The sequence below is a fragment of the Chanos chanos genome, chromosome 8 (genome assembly GCF_902362185.1).
Source record: "Chanos chanos chromosome 8, fChaCha1.1, whole genome shotgun sequence".
Taxonomy (NCBI): Eukaryota; Metazoa; Chordata; class Actinopteri; order Gonorynchiformes; family Chanidae; genus Chanos; species Chanos chanos.
The window spans coordinates 36304477-36330386 of record NC_044502.1 but is presented as its reverse complement, the minus strand read 5'-3'; the positions used below and the strand labels follow the sequence as shown (position 1 = coordinate 36330386).

At 39.7% G+C, this 25910-nt stretch overlaps 1 protein-coding gene across 1 annotated transcript in view; it reads right to left on the bottom strand.

Moving 5' to 3' along the window:
• Positions 1 to 25910, bottom strand: part of grik2 (glutamate receptor, ionotropic, kainate 2) — a 108074-nt gene that overhangs the window by 10473 nt on the left and 71691 nt on the right. The window contains exons 10-14 of the mRNA XM_030781100.1: positions 22723 to 22929; positions 20079 to 20302; positions 14358 to 14476; positions 11690 to 11907; positions 1506 to 1731 (exon numbers count right to left, since the gene is read on the bottom strand). Coding sequence (XP_030636960.1) covers positions 1506 to 1731; positions 11690 to 11907; positions 14358 to 14476; positions 20079 to 20302; positions 22723 to 22929 — 994 coding nt within the window. The remainder of the gene's footprint in view (positions 1 to 1505; positions 1732 to 11689; positions 11908 to 14357; positions 14477 to 20078; positions 20303 to 22722; positions 22930 to 25910) is intronic.

The following is a 25910-nucleotide window of genomic DNA, read 5'->3' as shown; positions in this document are numbered from 1 at the left end:
ACATTACTTTCTCTTCAAGCTATAAGTATTACTGACTTAAGCTGTAGCTACAGAGGTTTAGTTTAGGGAAATTTGGGGAGAGGCAGATTACATAAAATAGCAAAAAAAAAAATCTCTTGGAAACCTGAAGTAAAATTGTGTATATATGAATTCAAGATGTACTCTGGAATAATATTGCACATGGTTAACTTATTCTATAATTCATTTAAATTAGAATACCCTCTTGCCGAGATTTCAAATTTACATGCCTTCCTTCTTTTATTTTTTCTCATGTTTCCAGGACTTGAAACACTGTTGAAAACAGCAATGGGAACTTTGCAGAGGACCAGAGATAGCTTGGGTTCAAATGAGTTGAGTATTCATACACAGACTATAATCTGTCTGTATTAAATTTAAAAACCCTAAAAGCTGAGTACAGACATTGCAGGAGGTCACTGTGTTGAGATATCTGTCAGCAGTGTCTTGGACCCCCCCCCCCCCCCCCCCCCCCACCCTGCTTCCCTTCCCCGATCCCCCCATACAAACTCAGGTACTTAGAGAAGAGTTTTTCTCCTTTCTTTAGCTGACACAGCCGGAGGCTGCATGTATAACAGGATTAAGACAATCTGCTACTGAACCCGATAATCAAATCCTGCTCCTCCGCAGAAGAGTGTAAATGCTGTACCGTCTCCCTTTTCATTCATTTATTTATTTCATATGTTCATCTATTTTCCCTGTGTTTGCCTCAGGGTTCTTCCCTTTTCACATTCACTACATTAAAACGCATGAGGCACTGAATCGCAGTATCGAGAGGGGTTTGTGGTGAGGAGCTGGCCTTGACTAGTTAACCCTTGTCAATTGTGTTACGGAGTTATTAATCGAAATGAAATGAACGTGTCCATCCACTTCAGTCTGTGGATTTGAGTCCATTATAATTTCTATGCATATCAATAGGAAAGTGACATGTTCACTTTAACTTTTTTTTGTAACCAATATTTTTGATAATGAAGCACCAGGTCAAAAATGACCAGTACCAGTGATTCGATTAAGCAGCATCAGCTGAGGATATTGATTAATCCTGCGCTATCAGAAAATAACTGCAGTCTAAATGATTTGTGTAGTCATTTTGATGGAACTGAACAGCAGCATTGTATTCCTACTGATTAGCGTTTCTAGCGTCATGTATTAGCAGAGTTTAATCGATCTGCCCAGTGCAATAATTTGGGGCAGTATTAATGATCGCTATTTACAGTGCTCTCATTTACGCTCAGTTTTATTAATCAGAGTTAATCTTGCATCTGATTGGGGAATAGTTTCTGAACACAGTATTTACAAAGACAGAATTTAACGTGATGGTCAAGTGCTGTTTGCTGTGTAGCATTACAGATTTTTTGAGGCAGTGCTATGGTTGTAATACGCGTTATGTGGGTGATGAGCATGAGAAGTGAGTGAACGATGAGTTTTTACAGTCTTCGCACAGTGTTTACATTAGAGCATTTTTTTTTCTTTTTTTCTATGTTACTTACCCATAGGAGTTCCCACTCCATAGGCCTTGGAGTCAATAAGGCCACCGATTTGCGTGAGGTTGCAGTTGCGCTGGGTGACATACTCAATGGTGGTAGACTCCATGAGGAAGGCGTAGTCTGAGGTCAGCACGCGATGGATCCCCTCCTCCTGATTCTTGACCATGACAGAGTGTCTGCGACTGCTCATGAACTCCCACATCTTATCATAAGTGGAGATCTTTGTTTTCTGAAAAAGACAGCATCGTAAACAAAGAGGATAATTATGTGGTGTATAATTAATCCAAAATAAATCTACCCGTTTGGAAATTTTTTTAAACATGTTTTAAGCATGTTCATAGTCAAATTGATAATTTTTGGAGGCATCTCTGCAGAATATAACCAGCACTTTTTTAATTCATTTGATTCACAACAGATCAAGGTAGGTATACATGGATCAACACCAGACATACCTAATGAATTAAACAAAGCATCATTTTGGAGTCTATTCATAGTGATAAAAATGCATTCTTTTTTCTAGAATTATGATCTAGTTTATTTTTAAATACAGCAATAATAATCTAGGCTATTTAAGTAAAAAATGTGAGTGCACAGAATGCTAATGAAAAACATTATGTGTTTTGCACCTGAAAAAAAAGAAAAAGAATATACACAAAAGAGAGCGAAATCCACATTCTTGCATACTCTGTTATGCTGGGAGGCAGAGACACCCACAGAAAAAACAGGAATGAAGTAAACTAATGTGAAAGAAAAAGTGCTCATTTGAACACAAAGCATGCTTTCTCCTCATCAGAGTTCGGAACACAATTTACATGCAATTATTTTTTGAAATGTCATTAGGAAACATCATTTATTTGTGTTGAGCTTGAAGAGCTCTTCTCCTCCCTCATAGTCATTATCTCGGACTAGGAGAACTATGTCAGAAACAGTAGCTCATGATAATGACTTTAACCTTGCTAAGATACTATTGCTGGAAATAATTCAAACTGTTAAATCGTGGTCCGATTTGCGCATCTAAAGCTGGCTAGACATAAGTCAACAATTGTTTTAAGTGTTAGAGCAGAAGAATTCATAAAAAGTGAGAAACAAACTATTTTCACAATTATTAAATATTTGTAATTGCACAAAGAAGTGTTAGCGTCAACTCTGGCAGCAGTGTTTATAATGGTGTTTATAATAAAGGCAAAAAGGTTTGACCTCTAATAGGACTCAAAGTAACATTCCTAGCAAGGACTGAAGAAGTATTAGCAAAATGATCCTACCATTTGAAAAACAGAGGTCTATTTCTTTCTCTGAGAGCGTTTTTTGAAGTCATTTGAAACCTAATTAAGTCACATCTTCAAGGTCCCGCCTGCCATTATTGTGTGTAATGACTTTTTGTGGTGGGTCGATATTTTAGATCAACTGGGTGATTTGCCAAGTGCCTATCAGAATCTTTTGGAGTCACCCTTGACAAATCAGCCGACTGAGCATGTAGGCTACAGACTGCTGATAAGGCAGGAGTATTGGGGCTATGTACAGGAGAGCGACAGATAACCACCCTGTCTCAAACTGCTCTCCAGCACAACTCACTCAACAATAAGAGGATTTGTCTTCAGCGAAGCAAACCTCATTTCACTTCAGAATGACACTCAGAAAAGTTAAGTGAAGAACATAATCTGAAAAGGGTTTTTTTTTTCTCCCAATCATTTTGTGGTCTTAAATTGGAAGATATGTTCCAAATTATATATTCACCTGAGAATACAACTTGAGAATGTGAGATTAGGGATTTTTTTTTTTTAGGCATTTTCCCTTCTTAGCTGTTGTTACCTAAACTAGCTCGATGTCTCATTGCTTGTTGGAACTATTGCTCTGTTCATATTTTTCTCTCACTATGACATACTGCTCTCTCTCTCTCTCTCTCTCTCTCTCTCTCTCTCTCTCTCTATATATATATATATATATATATATATATATAAATCCTCTGTTATGAGGAGACCTGAGTTTTTGTATATTCATGGTCAGAACCCTTAATAAGCCACAGTAGTATGAAACACTACAAACAGTAAAATGAAATCACTGTGTGACCAAAACTAAAAATTAATCAAAAACTCCAGAAATGCCAAAAGCCGAAATGTAGTAAACCATATCTTTCAAATTGTGAAAATGGCATGTTCTGGTTGATAAAATGAATTATTCACAGCTCAGTGTGAATGAGAGAATTCGTTTTCCAGTCTAATTCCCATACAACAAACATCACCATTTGTGTCAAAAGCCAGCACATTTATTAGCCATTTGTTTGTCACAGAAAAAATAACTTGCACAATCCTTACACACAGCATTAAATTACTATTGACAAAAATAGTTATTTTGTTGTTGTAGAATTGCACATTCCACAATTTCTTATTTATAATAGAAACAATTACCCTTCCTCCCCATCATCATATCTCTCTCTTTCTCTCTCTCTCTCTCACTCACACACACACACACACAAAGAAAAAAGAAGTAAAAAAGAAAAAAAAAAATTCAAGTGCATTAACTGTGCAGTAGCCTGCTGTGGATAGACGTACTTATTCAAATTAATCTGATAAACTGAGTTTGACTTTTAAGGAGCCTTCAACTTTTTAGTAATGTTCCTACTTTTCAGGTGAAAGCAGTCAAATAATTGCAAAAGAGCCATCATAACTAAGATGGAAAAAGAAAAATTACTTACCTGAATAAGCAGGAACATAACAACAACAACAACAAAAACAAAAAAGAAAATGGAAATCTAATGCATGGCGTAAAATTAGGGTCAACCAATGACAATTTCAGCATGGATAACTGTGAAAAGCATCCAGACTGTTGTTCTAATGGTTGCATTGTATCTTGGCTTTGTTATGAGATTCTCAGTCAGACAGAGTATTCTGTCTAATATTCAGTACTCTGTTTTGTTTTGCTCCTATCTGTTATATGGGCTAATTTGTTTGTCTCTGTAACAGTCCTTTGGGTCAGTCTTTGTATCGGTAATTCTGGCTCTGTTCAGAGGAGCTGGAGAGCAGTGACAGAGGGGCCCAACAATGGAAGTGTTACAGGAGAACCCAGAATCTGCCAAGCATGTGGTGACAGATAGTAGTCAATATTAGGCCATATGTCCTCTCCCATAGTACCATGCTCTTTTTTACATCTTTCCTTTGAGCATATTTTACCGTTTCTTTGCCTTGCTGTAGAGTCTCAGTCTCAGTTTTGTGGCTGCCATATTTCATGGCTGCTAAAAGAATGGAGTTTGATTATGATTGTGCTTTGTATAATCATTCGATCATGGTGAAGAGGCCAACAATTGGGATTGCGGAAATTCACACGTGTCCTCACACCCACTCAGAGGCTTTCATTCATTTCGTGATGTGCCGCAAAACTGAATCTCTGCGCTCAGAAAACCATACTGTCCTCTGCATTAACTCTAACAATCAAGAAATACAAGCAAGCGTCCCAGTGGACAAAAGGTGAAATCTTGATCGTAATCAGATTACCTGGGATTACAATATAAAATGAAATGGGGGGGGGGGGGGCATAATCATGCATGATGAATGTGGGGCTGAGAGTTGGTGTTTACCACCCATGGTTTACTAATTCAGGTGCAGCTTCACTCCCCAAAGTATTACACATTGTATGTGTTATGTGTTCCATGGCTGAAATGAAGGTTTGAACTTGCTTTTTAAGATGGTTCCATGAAGACAACAGAGGCACATGGAATTATATGACTGCATCGCTGTGCCCTGCTACAACTGAGGCAAGATTAAAAAAAAACAAAAACAAAACAAAACAAAAGAAGCATGAGCAAATGAAAAAAAAAAAGTAATTTATGTTCATTTGACTAAGGGTCATGTTTAAAATTAAATATAGAAGGGTATGCTTCGCCTTTGTGTGTGTGTGTGTGTGTGTGTGTGTGTGTGTGTGTGTGTGTGTGTGTGTGTGTGTGTGTGTTAGCCTTGGCCAGTTAGGAGTTTTACATCTTTAACACCCTTTCAAACCTGGCAATCTAAGAACAATTCTAACCTTGTATCTATATGAGAAGATACAGTGTAGTATGTGTTGCTAATTAAACATAATAAATGTTTAAAATTGTACATTATAGCTTTAAACTTAAACTTTTTTTTTGGTGTATCGTAAATGGTTGAGACCAGATGTGCAGATGCATGTCCCCTACCCAGAGGCATTTGAGACATGAATGCAATTTGGCAGCATGAATCATTTAACATGTTTTTGTGGTGACATTTGGGAATCTGTAATCAACCTGTCAAACCTTTTTGTTAAACCTCCAGAACCTGTAACATGCCTTTCTTGGTGTTTGAAACCTTGATTTGCATCTGTCCCTTGAACTAATTAGATGAAGCAGAGCTGCCCCTGTTTCTAGCTCCATTGTGGAGGTTTCCTCTTGTAATTCCATTATCTTGGCATTGTGATGTTAATGGAAGTGGCAATGATGAATAATGGCCTTAAAGGACAACACATTCTTTGTAACCTTTAATCAACAGCAAAGCAACAGCCTCCCTCACTTCACTTTCTCAAGGGGCATCCCATACTGAATCTAAAGATGTCACCCAGTAACAGTACCATCATATCCTTATTGTATGAGTATAAACAAGACATCCTCACTGTATGTAACACAGAGGCTTTCCCAGGATTTCATAGGTAGTTAACGTTTTTAGTTTAGTTTGTATTTCACAATGCCTTTACTTTAGATGATTGTTAACATTTTGTACTTTATATTTACAACAGTCATGCTGTTTTGTGAATAATGTAACACTGAGTCAGCAATCTGATACTGAACTATTTTCTTTTTTATGAACTATTTGTTTTGTCAACATTGAAAAAATGAAATATGCTGAAATATTATTGATATTATTGATGGCTATTTTGTAAGAAACACTACAATATTACACAGATAATGATAATGTTATCAAGGCCAAAATTATATTATATTATATTCATAGTCTGTTACAGTCATATTATTTGATGCAGAGTAGTTATTTAAATAACACCAATTACTTAGTTATGAATCATGCTCAATATATAAACATTTACTAAGCATTTGATGCGAGTGCTGACACGTGTTATATGGTAGTTACAGTGTAGTAACTATGTAATAATATAATGTAGCCAGGAAAGTGCCACAATTACAACAGTGGTTCAGCATAACAAACAGATGAGATCACACGGTCCTAATGAGCTGCTTGCATTGACATTGATCCAGAAGGGCACAGAAATGACTTAAATATTTTATGTTGACTGCACTGAAACTAAGGTCTAGTAAATCAGTCTACAATTGTCAGAGATAAATATATTAAATACTCTGGCACCAAACTGAAATCTCACTTTTGGCAGCCAGGCGCTTTTGAGATACCATTGAATGTGTAATGGGAAAAAGACTGGATCAAACAGATTAAATAAAGATGGAATGCAGAGGGAGTGTTGTCTACATATCTATGTACATGCTTAGAATATTTATTTCTTATTTCCTTTGTTAACCTTTCTGGTAACTCTCTGTAAAATCACTCAAATGTTAACATTTACGCATTACAATTACCAATCATTTGAATTATTTATGATTCATTTGTTCATGGTTAGTTTGTAATTAACTACTGATCTTTTCTCTTTTTTCACTTTTCTCACTATATACATTTGGTTATGGAAATTCTGTTTCCTTTCATACATTCTTATACTGTATGTGTTGTGAATACATTGTAAGTGCAGTAATATTTGAAAGGTCTTTCCATTTAGCTGTCTCAAATTATGTCCTGTTTATGTTCAGACAGTATTTATATCAAGAACCATAAACAAATTCTGTGTAGTGCATTATAGTGGGTCTAAACCTGTGTGTGTGTGTTCATGCACCTCTGTGTGTGATCCAAAGCATGCCTGTGTATGTCTATTGGCCTCAGAGCACTTGCACAGGGATATGCTGTAGTGACTGCGTGAGCAGGTGCACTGAGAGGCAGCCATCCCTTGGGTCTTTTTTCCCCACAAACACGCTTTCTATTGTCGGGCTTGTCAAGATGTCTTGGTTGAGTGTTTTACATATGGTACCAAAGGGCTGTAATCAAGAGAATTGAGAGAGAGGGGAAAAAATAAAAACATAACGGCATCAACATAAATACCCCCCCCCTCAAAATCATCCACCCGAACAAATCCAAACCTTCCTCAATTATGTATATAGTGATGTTAACAGTAGCAGGCACCTCACCCTGACTGGAGAAGCTCTGGACCATGACTAGTGGGAGGTAGAACAACTTTGACATTTCAAGTTTTCAGTCATAAGAGGGACTGCATGTAGTTAGCAAGCTTTTAAACAAGTTTTATAGTTCCAGGGTCAGTTATTTAAAATAGATGCATTATTCTCAATGTAACTCACTGCAATGATATTATCTTGACTGTTGAGACATTACATTATTCTTTTGTTCTTCAGTTGGACTTTATTTTTTATTTGAGCAGGTTATGTTTGTTAGTAACATAACCACAGTAACCTATACTGTGGATTATGAATGGAGAACATACACATATTATATAGCATAGTGACGAAACTAAATCGTCATGAAAACTATTGTTTTTGTTTTCCAAATCTGGAGAAACATTTTGTCAGTGGCTCATTTGTTTTCGTATTAATGAAAAATAGGCTGAATCAGAGACGCTGAATCCTTCCTTATTTATTTTATACCTAAAAGTGACTTTTCTTGGGGCCTGGTGGTCAGATTTCATCAGACAGGCTGAGTCAGATAGCCTCTCCATCCATCTCTATGGTTATAAATGCATTGCTGTCCTATGAGGATGCACCAAGGAAACCCATCCCTTAAAGAAACGCTTACTGGATTGCGATGGGAGATTGCAAGGAAATGTGTGTACCTGTGTTTGTGAGTTTGTTTGGTAGTTATCAGTAGACAGGAGAGAGAGAGAGAGAGAGAGAGAGAGAGAGAGAGAGATGGTCACAGATTTTTTTCTGATTCCATGAAACACCCAGAACAAATTAAAAAGGAAAAAAAAGAAAACAGAAAAAGCAATGACAGCAGGCGCAGGGTTGTTAGGTGAGGGGAAGGGAAAAGGCAATGAGAGATGGATCTCTCGGCAGCAGAGGGCTAGATATGGTTGGAACGGGAAGAGGCGGCGGGGTGAGGAGGTGAGGCTGTGCTGCGCTCAGCAAAATGCTTCCACAGATCGTTTTGATGTCGCTAGATTCAAAAAGAAAATGAGGGAATGAGAGAGAGGGAGAGAGAGAGAGAGAGAGGAGTTGAAGATAAATACACAGAGCCAGGATGCTCTTGCAGCAAAGCTGCCTCTTTTTTTGATCACAGTGCCTTTTGTTGTTGTTGTTGTTGCTGCTGTTGTGAGAGAGGTGACACACTATACATGACAGAGATGAATATGCCCTGGAGAGGCAGAGAAGAAAGAAAAACAAAAGAAAATAGAGGGGCGATCTCTGAGAGGAGAGGCTCTGAAGCTCAGGCTCTGGACGCTCCTCCTCGCAATCACAGGGTGGCCTGGGCTACGCTTGAGTGGCTTCGGCACTGAAACCTGGCCATGAATGGAGCAATGTGTGTGGTTCAGGCAGGGTCAGGAAAAAATGAAGTGCGTTTCTGAGAGCTGCTGGTCACATCTTTTCATCTAGCTGTGCGGTTCAACGCATTTCAGCTCTGCATTTAAATGTTTTTTTCTTGCAGGTTATGAAATTATTTGAATTTTAAAAAAGGAAAAAAAAAAAAATACTTTGAGTCTAATGGTGGCGGACGGGAAACAGCCCTTCCTGTGAAGTGGGGATCAGGAACATTGCTGTGGTACAGTTATCAGACCGCAGTGCTGCTTGGGGCGCAACGCTCACTCTGTACTGGAAGTGTGCAGTGCTATCAGAGAAGGCATAAGAAACAGAGAAGACTTACACAGCAGTATGTAGTGTTGTAAGTCATGTCAGCAGCCCAGAGGCAGATAAAGTGCGCATACATGAGTGTAAAGGCAGAGGCATATGTGTGTGTGTGTGTGTGTGTGTGCGTGTGTGTGTGTGTGTGCGCGCGCGTTGGGGGGAGGGCAACACCCACATCTTTTCCTATCATTCTTTCAGACCTTTTCCTTCACATGCTCCATTCATCGTTTCAATGAAGCTATTAAATTAATTATGCCAGAGGTAGCACGCGCATTTCCGCTCTAATCACTACATACAAATACCACACTTCCTGAGACCGAGAGCACAAACACTCACAAAGCCGTGGTGTTGCACAGAGGCCTTTTCATCCCCAGTAAGGATGTGCCTCCAGTGTGGCATCACACGAATGGGGTGGAATAATTAGCACTGTCAGTGACCTTGATGAGAAGTGATTTTATTAGGTAATAATACAGACACCGAGGTTTGCAGTTATTAAATAATTCAATGTTATCGTAAAGGGAGTCTATAGGGGCTCTTGCCATGACAGCATGGAAGGAGGCAGGGAAAAAGAAACGAGAGACTTGCTTTTGGATGAGTAACCCATGCAACCATTTACATAATTAGCTAACATTAGACATGTATTACTGCAGAACCAACCTAAGTGAATAATTACACAAGATGCAGGGATGTACTGTGCTTTTTCCTCTAAGAATCCTTTACTAATATTGAAAGGTTGCCCGTGTTGACTGACTGTAGAGCATTAGCCTGAATCAATGCCTTCTGTTTATCACTGAGTTTATCCATCAATCCATCAAAGCAGTCCCTCAATCAATTGATAAATCTATAAATCAGCACCTCAAGAAATGAACTGTTTGTGGTTTCATTTGGCCAGAGAGCTCTCTTAAAACCAACTGTGCCTCTGGGACCACTAAGCGCTACTGTATGGCTCTGGCCATAATTGTACATTTAGTGTCATACCCAGGTGTTCCATTAGAACAGTACAGAATTTAAGGGGCTTTAGCTTGCTTTCTGGCAATATACGTTACAGAGCATTTTTACTGCCGTCCCATATCTCATTAAACATAAACCTCATGGACAGTAGCACTTTTTTGTATGGCAGCTGTCTTTTTTTTTTTTCCTTTGAAAGATAAAGTTTTAGAAATGAAGTAAAAATCCAGACTTAAAAAAAACAAAAAAAAAACAAAAACGTAAAAACATGAAATAACGCTTCTGTTTGTTTGTCATGCTGATGTGGAGTCTTAAATTCTGCAATTTGAAAACATACAGCAATCTGATTCGTGCGCTAGTGGTTTGATAAATCCTAAAACTGATGTGAAATTGCTGTGTGTTTTTCGGTCTCACTGCAGTGCACATTACAAGAGAGAAAAGAAACGCTGAGGACCAAATGGCTCTGTTTGTGTATTGGAGACTTAGAGGGAGCGGAAATGAGCTAACGCGAACCCCTTAAAATCTTGAGTAGCCATCCGAAAAAAACCCCAAAAAAAACAGATTTCAAAACCATCTGGCAAAAATGTGATCATGTGTTGCAGTCCTCTCCCATGCCATGGTTTTGAGACAAAAAACAACAGTGGGTAACATGAAAGCCACAGTGGGATACTTTCCATGTGGAGATACAGCTAATAAATGCTGACTTAATAAGAACCCTTGATGTGTTGTACTGAATCTATATGAGCATGTACTTATGGGATTAGAAAGAAAGAGTCTGGTAGTACTTGTGCATTCAGGCATCAAAGCAGCACCATAAGATTCTGCAGCAGTAAAAGACGATTCAGTCAGTATCACCAGAATTAGATCACAATGCTGAGGGTAACCTGCTCCCCTCATTACAATAGGTCAAACAATAAACATTTTATTGACTAATATTGTGCTTTTCTGTATACACCCAGTCTCTGTCTTGTTGAATTTCAGAATTTCACTTACTGCCTCTTAAGACGACTCACTGAGTGGGAGACTCGGAAAAAAAATAGCAGCCATAAAACCAAGCGGAGCAGAGAGCAGTCATTCTTATGGCAATTGAACGTGAGTTTTACATTGCTTGTAATCTCATCTTTTAGTGCCGTTTCTAACTAAATCCTCTTTCTGAAGATTTTATTGCCACATCTTGAATCATCAGCTTGATTTGAAACACATTTTCTTGAAATGTCCCTCGTTTGGATCCATTAAACTCCCTTTCCATGTCCTTTCTAACTTTCTCCTTTTATACATGTGTTGCACTTAGAGCAAATGTATTTATATCGAGATTCACTGCCATCTGATTTACTGAGTTAGTGACAAGCTGATAAAGTAATACTTTACAAACCTTGAAGAAGGTCATGGTGGCACCATCCTCGACCACGCCGTACTCAATCTTGGTTTGCTTAGCAAGATCATCTGCTGAGTCAATGGGGGATTCCATCCTCTCTACAGTGAGGAAGGCTGCCAAGTTGGCTGTGTAGGAGGAGATGATGATGAGGGTGAAGAACCACCAGATGCCTCCAACTATCCTGGTAGAAAGTGCTTTGGGCATGAGCTCTGAGCCTAGTGGAGAGGAGCAGACAGAGCCGTCAGAGCCGGTCAGGTAACCAGCTAGTGAGGGTCAGCACCAGAGGACCTTGCCTGGTCTTAGTGCACAGCAACAGGAAAGAGTACAGCTGCAGGGCATGGCTGAGTTTTGGTGATAGAGGCTACGACTAATGCCAAGGGAAAGAATGCTTCATGCTAAACGGTTGTGTTCAGGACTCACAAACAGGACTCACAGTTTGATCACAAACGCATTGTTCAAGTACGCATAGCCTACAGAAGAGATCTAATGGTAATTTAGAATAATTAGAGTTTTAATTGTTAATTCAGTACACTTTTCTAAAAAAAAAAAATCAAAGCCTGTCTGTACACCAGCAACAAACAAGTCACTAAAAATCAAAGGTTTTACAGCAAAGGGTCTTTAAAATGACTGTTCTATTCAGGCTAGATAATTACCCTGCAATCATAAGGTAATTTGCTCCATAGAAAAATTAACGGGCTTTCTATGTTACAAAAGAAAAAGTATTCTTGTCTGCTCTCTTTCATTCATCTAGGGTGGAAATATTTGTAAGCTCATGCAGGAGAGATGAATCAGGGGTTGAGCATAAGAGGGACCAGAGAAACTGCATGTAGTGCGTGAGGGCCCATTACTATAAAATGGTAGAAGCTGTAGAGGAACAGTACAAGGACTTAAGTTGGCATTTTTCTCAAGCATAAGAAGGCACTGAAAGCTGTGATGTCAAACATTCAGTGTGTAGCCAAAGGCAATCGACTGTGAGAAAGATACACATTTTTTTGGAACGGGGAACTAGCACATTCTGGCCTCTAAAAATGAGGCTTTGCTCTAACTTTCCCACAGTCTGTTCAGTGACCTGTCAATCAAAGGAGAGGGTTTGGACATGACAGCCAACTGCAGATCCAGTCCTCTGCCCAGACCACAATTGATAACGAGTTAAAAGAGACCTTTTTCACCCATTTCTTCACTCTAACAGTCAGGAGAAAAGTCAGACATTATTTAGCAACCACATCATCAGCACTCAGGATGTCCTGCAGCCAACACCAGACATAGATAAAAAAAAGTCACTCAAATGAAAAAAACAGAGATAAAAAAAAAATGACAAAAGACATTTGGCCCAAGTGAACGTGGCATGTTTTACCAGCTTAGAACCTTACCCCAGCAGACCTGAGAGATCAGTGTGGTTCGACCTCACCGTAGTGGGCCAGACCAAAAGAGAACCTGGTTGGGGCTGACTGTCATGTACCCAAGGTAACGTCATGTCCAAACACTACATCCCACAGTTTTCTGGGGGCTGGCAAGCCACGGGCGAGGGAGCCTCTCTACAGTGTAGTGCTACATGGTTCATCGTGGACATGTGCAAACAGACAGAGTGCTCCTTTAACCTTGCCTTTGCTCCTCATTGTCCCAAAAGCCACATCTTCTCAACCTCTCCGCTCAAATGCATCCCCAGTTTTTCTCTATTTTTTTAACCCTAACAGGGCACCACTCTCTTTGTCACCAAATGGAAACCTGGACACTTTTTGTCTTCAGCTTCAGATGTTACATGGAAGGCTATATACATTATATATACATTTACATAGTAATTCACCTCTTAAGGCCACTTCTTAAATCAACAGTTTAAACAAGCATTCATGCTGCCTTCTCCACTACATGCACTGTCCAGTAGTTTCTGTCAGTCAACAAGTGAAAGTATCAAGGGAGAAATAAAAAAAAAAGAAAAATCTATCTCAGTGTAGGACTGCTAACTTGCCATGGCAACTCAATCTCCTCAGTGTTCCATTCCATTCAATCTAATGCAGTTCCAGACCACACATTAACCATGCCAACAAAGACTGCTAGCCGGCCTTTAAGTCTCCAGTATGTTGCATTATCTGAGAGGAATACAAACAACAATGCTGATCTGTAATGCAACATATCTGCTGAGGCATGCATATTACTCCTACATTTTAATGAAATCATCCATTTATTAAAAAACAACAACAACAACAACAAAAACACTCCTTTCCTTTTTTCTCAATCTTAGAACCCAGTTCAACAGTTGAGAAGATGTGGCATTAGGTAGGCAGGAGATATTAGTTAAGGCCAGGCCTGAAAACCGCACACTGTACATGTCTGTCTGTCACTGTCAATCATTAGGGATCTTTTTCTGAGATATGGTCATAAGATTTGGACTTACCTGTTCAGAAATCTAAAAGAAGGAAATGGGGGGAGGGGTTTATGGAACTGTGACATGCATGAGTAGTCAGTGCCTAGCGCCCACTATCCACATTCACCAGTGCTCACACACCAGACCATCCATACCCATTCATACTACCAACTTGCAACCGGTCTGGATCTAGCTACATGCACAGAGGCACCCATGCATCGCCGTGGGCCTGATAAGAGCAAAGTTTGACCCCCAGCAAAAAGAGTGGGACGTGTGCTAAAGGGGGCAGGCAGAGGCGTCTACCTTGCTGCATGAGAGCTCCAACTCCGAACCAGAAACTATTTAGCAGGGTGAAATTGTTTTCCACTACATCCGAGTCAGGGTTGCAGGGGTGGGGGTTATACCATTCGTAGGGGCTAAACCTGTGGTGATTAATACAGAACACACACACACACACGCATATATACACACACACACAAACACACATCATACACACACACACACACACACACACAAACCTTCAGTTTAGACAAAAGGAAAGTCAGCATAATATATATTTGAAAAAAAAGAAAGAAAACAAGACTGATCCACCTGGAGAGACATAAGTAGAGAGAGGCAGGTTAGAAATGATCATAAATCATTTATAGACAAATAGTAAACAGAACAAAAGACAACTTTCAAAAAAATTCCAAACAAGAGCAATTTATCACAATCAACTTTTCGAGTGCATTTGATGGTTCAGATGTTAGGTAAATGAAGCGTAAATCAGATCTGTGACAATTTAGTTGAGGGCAGAGCATTGGCAGCTCCAGGGTTCAAAGCTTATAATGTCATGTAAAACGTTAATATAAACAATCTATTCACCCACAGTTATTCTAGCCACTCCACTACCCATGAGAACTGTACATGTTGACATATTCACATCAAAGGCAATTGGCTTCATAATTTAATCGATGCAATCTGAATAACTCCATTGTCACTTCAGAAAAATCTAATAATCCATATAATCTTACAAGCTGATTAAAATGCAGCAGATCAAACGAATCAGCTTCATCATATCTAAAGCCCGCTCTCTCTCTCTCTCTCTCTCTCTCCCTCTCTCAGCGCTCCTCTTCAGCAAAGAGATTTCCCATTTATTCACGTTAAATAAAACTGACATTACATTAGTAAAGGTTGATTGGGCTACAATTAAGCACATGACCTGATTTCATTTGTGCTGGAGAGGAAGAATTAGAAAATATCTTGAGTCAAGCTTTTCTGAGGGTAAGACAGAATGACTAATCAAGCCCTCAGGTGCGCATTTGACTTCACTCTGGTTTGTATACCTTAAAGGAACTAGGCATAAGAAAAGTTACGATCAATCTCATCACTCAAAAAAAAAAAAAAAAAAAAAAGGTTATAATAGGTATATATGAAAGCTCTATTGATAATTATTAAGACTGCAGGGGCATTCAGGCTTTTCAGTAATATGTCATCACGGAACATAGACATTGCTGTCAAGTGTCCACCACTGTTGCTAGGCACATTTAAAGATTACCACATCATATTTAGAATTCTGCAACAACATGTTTCGTTTGCTCGAGAATTCTGAAATGTCTGCCAAATGTACTTTTAAAAGAAATCCTTGATCTTAAATCAATCTGTCCATTTATAGTCAACTGGTGACATATTTGCGTGCTTGTCAGTTTGCGATGCTAAATTGAGTTCAGCTGAACTGCAACCTTGTCGAGATGTACGCAGCTAGCGCCCAGGACCCTTCTTACAAAGGCCTTACACCATGTTACCCTGATCATGTACCGAAAAGCCAATTACTAAACGCCAAGAAAACAGATGAGTAGGGTTGTCATTCGCATACGGCCTCTCCTGGCTTACGGAAGGCAGGGAGAGGCACAAAAGGAATACTAAAACATTTTATGAGTCACAGTTTATTCTGCCTCTAAAGGAGGTGCTCTCCACCGTTAGCTGTCAGTTTGATCCAATTACACTGACCTTCAGTTATCACAGGTCATCTGAGCTGCCGCAGGAAAAACTTTGAGCAAGGTCAACACGGAGAGATAACAGTAGACAATGAACAAATGAGAAAAAAAAGAAAGGAACAAAAAAAAAAAAAACAATAGCCATTTTTTCAGCTGTTTATAAGGCCTCAGTCAATCTCTCTGAAAACTCAAGAGGTCATTCACATGATGAAAAGTCATCTTCCTCATCAGAGAGAGGGAGGGGCTAGCATCTAAATATCTTCCCTCTGATAGTTAGTAGCGGATGGAGCACGTGCATCAAAACACAGCGCTCATTGCTCGATAATGTTGTTTACCTTTATGCATCTGGGAACATCAATGATCAGTGTGCTGTCGTAGTGTTTGGACAGGGTGTTTAGTACACACCTCTTTGTCACATATCGGACTGAAATAACTACCCATTAGCAAGGATACTCTACCTGTCTGGCATTTGGTCAGTTTGTCAATTTGACTGAGCCTTTCCCCTGTATGTTATCAGCAGTGCTGTCAACCAAGCCCACTTCAAAATACAACAATCCTGGATACTTACAACATATCTGTCCACAAGATTTTTTTCCCCCAACTCCAGAGTAGTTAATTGATTCATAGGGTGATTTGTCTATATCTTCCTAAGCACTGCCAGGCTTTGAATACTACCACAGACCTCTTTCAAGCAGCGAAACCTGAACATGCTCCAGTTTTGCCCACTGTCTCTTCCAAGTATGGCCATTTTCTCAAAACGTGTCTGAGTCTGCTTGCTAATTATCCCGTCCAGAACTGGCTCCGTGCGTGGGGGTGCTAAATCATCTTAATGTCTGGCCGTTTAAAAGCATATTCCACCTGGAAATAAAGGCGATGTGATAAGGGCCTACAGAAGGCCCTGGTGAGGGCATTACTCATCCTGAGATTCACAGCACGCTCATCCACTACTCCATTGTTTCATATGCCTGAGGTGCACTTACTGTAGAGCTGAAAATGGGTGATATAAGCGGGTTGAAAGTAGTGTTAGATATAGTTATGTGTAATACAAGCTTTGAGGGAACAATATATATATATATATATATATATATATATATATATATATATATATATATATATATATATATAGATAGATAGATAGATAGATAGATAGATATAAATATAGATATATATATATATTGAATATATTCTTTTATAAATTTGAATTACAAATATTCCTTGATATTGCTTTAACATTGCATTGTGATACTCACCAAAAAACCAATGATACAACTATACATTTATCATGCCTGCAGTTTCTCTGAATCACAAAGAACAAATAAATAAATTAATAAAAATATAAATAAATAATGCTACCTCATTCATTCTTCTTGTTGGAGACATAATAGCACTTTTGAAAACAATAGAGAATAAATATTTTTTTTGTTGTTGTTGTTTCTCGTGACTCAGAATCTGAGATAAATCATTCATCTTACTGTCTACAATAAAGACTTTTTTTATCAGCTGTCTCATCACCTGCTGCACAAAACAAATATAGAGGAAAAGAGGAGGGGAATTTCTAGGCAAAGGGAAATCAACAACAACAACAACAACAACAACAGAAAAAAAGACCAACAAAAAAAAAAAAAGAAAGAAACTGGTGATATGCAAAAAGAAATCTTAGCCGTCTGTAAATATTTGATTTTTTGTATTGCACCTAGAAGGAAGAATTCTAAAGACTGCATGATGCAGAAAGCCTAAGAAAAGCCTCTCCACCAGTCCCCATTATGTCACCCTGTGATCTCTCTCTCTCTCTCTCTCTCTCTCTCTCACACACACACACTCCCCTTTCTCTCATGCAAAGCACCCACATATGCACGCATATAAAAATGTGCACAAATAGACACACACATATACACACACGTTACACATCAATATTCTTGTTCAAAGCCTTGAAAGAGTACTACTGAGGTTTGTGCTGAAGTAGTTGCATGCTATTAGCTTTATGTGCCTACGATTCTTTTGTTGTGTTTGGAGGGGAAAAAAAAAAAAGTAGCAAAGCACAAAAACTCCAATTTTTATTTCACTTACCCAGCATAAACTGAATGTGGTATTAAGGATGTAGGTGCATATTCTGAACCAACTTAGATGACAGTTGCAGCTTGTTATACTCTTGTGTGATCATATCGCCAGTAACATTAATAAAACACGAGTGTGTTAACTGTAAAACTCTTGAGTTTACGGCTGAACATAGCTGTGTATTCCCAAAAGTTTTAGAGTTAACATGGGCACTTTTCTTTCTTTTTCTCTTCACCATGCTTCAAATGTTGACCACAAGTAACTAAAACACAGCCCAGTGACATAAGGACTTCTAGATTTAAAACTTTTTTGATAATTATATTTTGGAGTGCCTTTTTCTATTATATTTGGAAGGTAATTTTGTGCTATTACTGGATAATCTATTGGTAACGGAATAGACGTACTTCAGTAAAAGTCATTTGTATATGACCGTATATTTTTAGGAGCTGCTCCTCGCTGTGAGAAATAAATCTTCGTGAAAATTCATTTTAAATTACACATAAACTAACAGTTTTTCAGCTGTGTCACTACTTAATGACTTTAGTAAAGTAGCACAAACTGAGCTTTATAGTCATCAATCTCATATCTTCAAATGGTATTTACGACTGCACTGAAAAGAACAATTACAAAACAAACAACAGAAAAATAGACAAAAGAAAGAACTACAGTGAATTACGTCTAATTAAATTTCTGATGCATGAGAATGATGCTGAAAAGATCTAATTAGACAAACCGGGGAAGAGTAAATGAGAAAGCGACTGGTTAAAAGAACATATCCTTCTCATAGCGCAAAGAAAAAGTCATAAAGCACAAATCATTTTCAAATGTGGAAGGGCCGAGTCATCTAATGATATGCAGGCTTTGATACTGTCGAGCTGTACAGTGGAGTAAACCTCTTTGGTCTCTGGCGGTATCAGTGTATTAGAAGCTTACTTTCACATAACCGTTGAAATATAACCTAACAAACTCCTGCCTCGGTTTTTCCGAAGCACGTGTAGTTCCTCAATTTTATCCGATGACCTTTTCGTTTGTCGTGAGAGAATCGAGCTCTGACTGCGGTGGAAAGGGGTTTTTTTTTGTTTTTTTTTTTAAAAAAAAGAAATTCTTATTTATTCTTGACATTCTGTTGTTGATAAAAGTGTATGCTCTAATATTTGTAGCAAATGTGCATTTGAAGCAAGGTGAAGAAAAATCAGAAAAGAAAAGAAAATACAAAAACTAGAGACACTGGGGACAACGAGGGATGGGGTGTAGGTGGGGAGGAGGAGGAGGAGGAGGAGGGGGTGCTTCCGTTCACATGGGGAAAATTCAAAAGCGCTCACACACACTCGCGCACACACACACACACACACACACGCGCGCGCACACACACACACGCACGCGCACACACACACACACTTTCACACATTCCTGCATGTGCACACATGCATACCCTATCCTGAAACGGCTGATTAAACATCTCTGCTCATACGGTTTGTGCCATTGTGTGTTATCTACTGAGCTTGAGAGTGAGCACTGAATCTCCGTACAGAATAAAAGAGAAGAGAGGAATCACTTAACATCCTCCATTATATTGGCCAAGGGGACTCGTCTCCTCTGTTCCGGGAAGAACTACTCATCACTCTTTTTTTTTTTTCTGAGGGAGGGAACTATGTTGCCTTTAACTTTGAAAAGGCACTAATGTATTAGCCATGTCTTTGTATCCTTTTGAGAGAAGGATCAAACATTTCCTGTCGTTGTATACTCATCATTAGAATGAGCTGTTGAGTATTTACTGATTAGTAACTGTTGAAAAGAATCGAGTGATAGTTATTTAACCCAGTGACAAAGAGACTGTAACTTGTATGTGGGGGCAGGGTAGATTAAATGGTTAATATTGCAATTACAGTGTGCAGGAGGAAGATGTGAGATTAGATCGTTAATGCAGTGAAGTTAAGATGTTCTGTTCACGTGTCTACAAGTGCAAATGCCATCGTTGGAACTGACATGTTACCTGGCTATGACAAACAGCACACAACTGACACCCAAGTAAGCCAGCAGAATATACATCCAGATATCAGGCGAGAGGGGGTTGAGGAAGGAGAAGACGCCCGGGTTGGTGCCGTTGGGCTTTCGGTACAGAATACTTATCCCCAGTGTCATGAAAGGCTTGGAAAAGTCGATGACCTTCTCCCTCACGTATGTGATGGCCAGAGGAGCAACTGCAAGGTCAGCTTTCTGTCAACACAAGACACACAGCAGAAGAAAGATGGGCCATAATTCAGGGGGCACCAGAAACATTTAGTAGGCAATCAAATTAAGAAAACAGGCTTTTTTACACACCACAGAGTCTGTCCCAGCGGCACTTAAGTGGAAATTTAAAGCCTCTTCTCTTTCTCTCTCTCTCTCTCTCACTCTCTCTCTCTCTCTCTCTTCCTCCCCCTCTCTTTCTCTCTTTCTCTCTCTCTCTCTCTCTCTCTCTCTCTCTCACTTTTCCTTAAAGTACTTGATTTAGCAGCTACAGTTTCAGCAGCTTTGACCGTTCAGTAAGGTTTTTAATGATGTACAGCCACATTCCTGCGTCTCTGTGTTAAGAGACTGCGGAAGCACTGGAGTGAAACTACAGACTCCCTCTTCGCCCAGAGGAAGATGGATGAGAAGAAGGACCATACATGTCCTGCCAGAGGCAGGTGTGAGCTTGCAGAGGAGTGGGGGGGGAAAGGTTTACAGGGGTCCGGGAAGTGTCACGGACAGACATGAAATCACATTTTCATTTACTGCAATAAAAGCATTCTCCGGTGCCATACACGCCCCATTAAAAACATTTGATATTTCATTCCACCATGTTTTTTTTCTTTCTTTCTGTAAAATACTAAAATGAATCTTTGTTTGCAGAACGTATGTGAATCGTATTCACGGACAGGTTTTTTTTTTTTTTTTTTTTTTTTTTTTGTGGTTTGTACTTTAACAACCTTTGTCGTTCTTTTGACTTCCTTCGACGCAGTCTATCACAATCCCCATTTATTTTCTTTGACCTGTTATTAGCTGGAGAGACATCAAGGAAAAGAAAAAAAAAAGTCTTAGGGCTGAGATCCAGGTCCCAAGGCTTGACAGAGATGCTTGATACATTTCCAGCTTCACTCTGACTGTTAATGTAAAGTACTCTGAGCAAGGTCAACTTGATCATTTCTCAAACCAAATATCCTTTTTGCCCCAGTAAGGTTTGCCATACATCACCCAAGATTGAATGAGTTTCAGCTGTCTAAATCATAGCATAGCTTCGGTCTCCTCTCACTTTCAAGGTGGTGTTTAATATTCATGTCTCTTTTTTATTTGGAAGGGGTTTTTTTTCTTACCAAATAAAGTGATGCAGATGGATATAATAATTTACTTTAATTAATCTTGGAGAAAGTAATTCATGTAATATAGGAACTTATACCTTCTCTCTGCTTCTTTGAACTAACTCTCTCTCTCTCTCCTTCTCCCTCTCTCTTTTTCTTTCTTTCTTTCTTTCTTTCTTTCTCTCTCTCTCTCCTTCTATCTCTCTCTCTGTCTCACTTTAATCTTTTGACAAGATATTTATATCGCCTCCACTTCAACACACTGTTTTTTTCCTCAGCAATCTGCAGACTCCAGAGCCCTGTGAAAGACTGTCCGGGCCAATTACAGTCTGTCCTCTATATGTCTGGTGAGAAAGAGAGAGAGAGAAAGAGAGAGAGACAATACGCAAAGGGAGCCTGCTTGTCCTGTGTATATTTCTCACACAAGCCTACACCTCTTTTGAGTCTAATCACATGGATTGTTTTCACACACCAGACAATCAGTGCATGATCAATAGAATGTGCAGCTAAAAGACATGTCTCAAATGCTGAGGGGGCGACACAGGGCTTATGTTCACTTGTAATGGGGTCAGCTATTGAATATCGGGTGTGCGGACTGTTATTTTTTCGTCTGCATGGAGACTATCCTATCTGGGTCTCATTTTGTCAAGCTTAACGAGGTAGTGCAGAGGTGTGCTGTGTGTGTGTGTGTGTGGTGCCCGCACACGCGCAGCGTGTGTGAGTGTGTGTGTGTGTGTGTGTGTGTGTGTGTGTGTGTGTGGGGGGGGGGGGGGGGGGGGGGGGGGTCGGCTGTGTGTGTGTGTGTGTCTGCGAGTGTGTGTGTCTGTGTGTCTGTGTGTGTGTGTGTGTGTGTATGCGCGTGTGTGTGTGTGTGCGCGTGCGTGTTTTAATAAGCTCTACAGGGGAAAAGTGTAATGCTGGAATCACTCTGCTGTGTTTCTTGTCTATCTGCTAATGCTGGAGTTCGTACTTTTTCACCCACTTTCTCTCTTTCTTTTTTGCTGGATACACACACACACACACACACACACACACACACATACTCCACACGTATACTCCATATTCATTGATTTTGTGCACAGGAGGCATTTTCAAAAAGAAGATATTTCAAATATCTGAGCTCTAATATTGTAAAAAAAAAAAACAAAAACGTTTTATGGCACGCAAGGGAGTAGGCTAAAGATGTTGTATTTAAATCCAGCAGGTTTTACAAACAGTTGGCTGTTAATCAGTGTATAGTCATGAGCTAGAGTAGATCAATAATACAGCGGCTACATGGAGAGAGAGACGGGGGGGAGGGGGGGGTGGTAAACTCACGTGGTCCATCAGCTCTCTGACCATCCCATTCCACTGGCCCGAAGACTCCTCCTGTGCACCGTACTTCCCGTCCTCCACCAGCCGTACTTCGTAGGTGAAGCCCAGGATACTGGCCAATTCGCGGAGTAGGTCGATACAGTAGCCCTCGAAGCGGTCGTTTCCATACAGCGGCTTGTCGGACTTCTTGAACATGACATAAGGCTCCTCCTGCCGTGGGAGAGGCAGAAAAAGAAGACAGGTGTGAACTCCTCTTACACTGATAACAGCTGGACTGAGAGTGATTGCGATGCGGAGGAGAGATATAGACTTTGGCTTTGAGGTCTTTCTGCTTGGAATCATGCTGACACAAGGAGGAAGAAACCCTGCTGTTACTGAGAGGATCTACACACAGACACACACACACACACACACACACACACACATATACACATGTGCACACACAAAAACACATATACACGCAGGCAGACGTCCTGTAGCACAGCAGATGAGGCATAGAGTACGATGTGTCACCATAATAAGAGATAATCCTCCCTATCTCCAGCTCCCTGTTCCATTCAGACAGGGTAACCTGGCTGTGGTTTGCTCTCTTTGGCCTACAGATGTGCTGCAAATAAGATAAGATGAACTGATAGGCTGTCTCCATGGTGTACACGTACGCTGATCTGCTTTGGTAGGACAAACAGCTGGGGAGATTACCATTATGAGTGCTCGCTCTCTCTTTCTCTCTCTCTCTCTCTCTCTCTCTCTCTGTCTCTCTCTCTCTCTCTCTTTCTCTCAGTCACTCTCTCTCTCTTTTTTCTCTCTCGCTCCTGCTTCCTCTCTTTCATATTCAGAGCAAAACAAAATGAGGAACATACTACCAAACAGGTGTTTACTGGCAGTGAAAACTAATTAAAGGGCAGAAAAAACAAAAACATCTGATTTCACCTCATGTTTTTTTTTTTTTCTTTTTTTTTTTTTGTCCCAAGGCGAAGTATGAGTAAGAGGATTGCAGTGTATCAGACACCTCTGGGTAATGCCAGGGATTTCTCAGTGAGGGTGCAGGCATTTTGGGTAACACTGAGAGCTGGTGTTAACTGTTCCTTACACATCAGAGAAATGCTCCAGGGATCCACATCATGCCCATGGAACGCATCCAAGTAGCGATAAGCGCTCGACCGCCCCCTTCCCCCATTCCGCCCACCTACTGAATATTCATAGTCCTCTAAATGAACCAATGAGAAACAACCTCTTCTCATCAGGAGGTCCAGCATGGAAACAACGTTTTCTTGCGCACAAACATGCATAACCTGTATAGTGCTTGTTTGAATGTATGTGTGTGCATACGTGTGAGTGTGTGTGAGTGTGCGTGTGTGCGTGTGTGTGTGTGTGTGTGTGTGTTTGTGAGTCTAAGAAAGATAAACTATGAACTGACTGTGAATCAACGTAAAGATTCTGTTCTGAAAAGAGACATTTCATATACCTACTCACGAATAGCCCTCTTATTACACTTCACACCTCCATATTTATAAAAAATCAGCATGCGCACAAACATATGATCCAGACGTAAATAATTTAAACAAAAAAGGTATCATATAAAAAAAACCCCAGGGCATTCTAAACCGATCTGTTTCATCGTGGATAAAAGAGAACGTAATACAGGGCCAACTCAAGACCGTATCGTTTCCAAATAGCCAATAAAAGCTTTTAACACTTAACAAAAGGGCGCTAGGGAGAGCACATTAAAGGCTGTATTGCTGGGATGAGTAGAGGGGTGGTAGCAGTGTGCTGGTGGAGAGAACAGAACCACCGTGGCAGCGGAGACCAGCCAGGGTTGAGCTTTGTTTGGGAGCATTTGCCGCCCGCTCCCTGGGGTCTCTTGTCTTTAATATAGCAGCAGATATGATTTTTGTTGTCCTAAAGCTCCGTCAAATAACCCACTGAGCTCTGCACGTCTGGAAGCGCTGTTTGCACACGTGTATATTACCATGGTAACAGAGCTGCGGTTTGAAAAGCTGCATGCACAGTCATGAGCGAAAAAAAAAAAAAAAGAAATGTATTGCAATGTTTTAGAATGGTCTAAACATATTAAATGCATGATGCTCGAGGGGATTTAATATTGATGTTTGTTTTGGGGTTTTTTTGTACTTTGCTCATACTAAGCATCTGCAATGTTGTCTGTTTGCTGTTTTTCAAGTGAGGGGAACATTTTAACGTTGTACACGTTGACGCAGTAGAAAGGAAAAAAAAAAGCCAGGCTAATCTACAGCCTAAAGGAAATCATTCCTTGAGTTCCAACAATGTTTTTGGATCACCTTCATTTGACTGGTCACAGTAAGTTTGCTCATTATGAAACCGGTACTGTTTTTCGCAAAATACAAATGACAGGAATATGAAGCTGTTGTTCACTTTTTTTTTTCAGTAAATCCAACTAGAGTTATTTGCTTAATGTATGCAGTTGCAGCTTGCATTTTATTTAGACAGCCATAGAAACAAATGTGTGATACTATCTGATACTCTCTGACATCAGCAGCAGCTGTAGGCAACATCTATCAGACTGAATAATATGTCGCAGTCTGTCATAAATATTGTGATGTCTGCTAGAAAGAACTTTTGGAAAAAAAAAAAATTCTCGAACATGAAAACAAGGACTGATCTCTTTGTAGTGAGGGACAAAACAAGTGAAAGATCTCTCTCTCTCTCTCTCTCTCTGTCCCTCTCTCTCTCTCTGTCCCTCTCTCTCTCTCTGTCCCTCTCTCTCTCCCCTGTCGTCTTAGCTCTTTCTCTATTTTCTTAGCTTTTGCGTATTCAGGAAAATCTATAGATTTTTTGTCAGATACACAATTAAGTGCTGTCTGGAAATGAAAAATACTGTGATATAAAAAATGATGACTAAATTCCAGCCAGCCAGCCAATGAAATGGTAGACACCTTTGATAATACTTACAAAGAATTCTGCTTCCCTGTTTAAGTCTTCAGCTGACAACATTCACAGTTTCCATTACATTTAGCCTTGAAAATGTAGAATGAAGAAATCCTTGGTATAACATATGCAACCTACACTGTGGAGCAGTTCAATCTTTGCACATATTTCTTGTCTGTTCAGAATTGCTGACAAAGATAGTTTGGTGTAGAAACTCATGATAAAGAGTAACCCTACTTTACTTTGTGAACATACAGAGACTCACACTACTCTTGACTTTTTTTTTT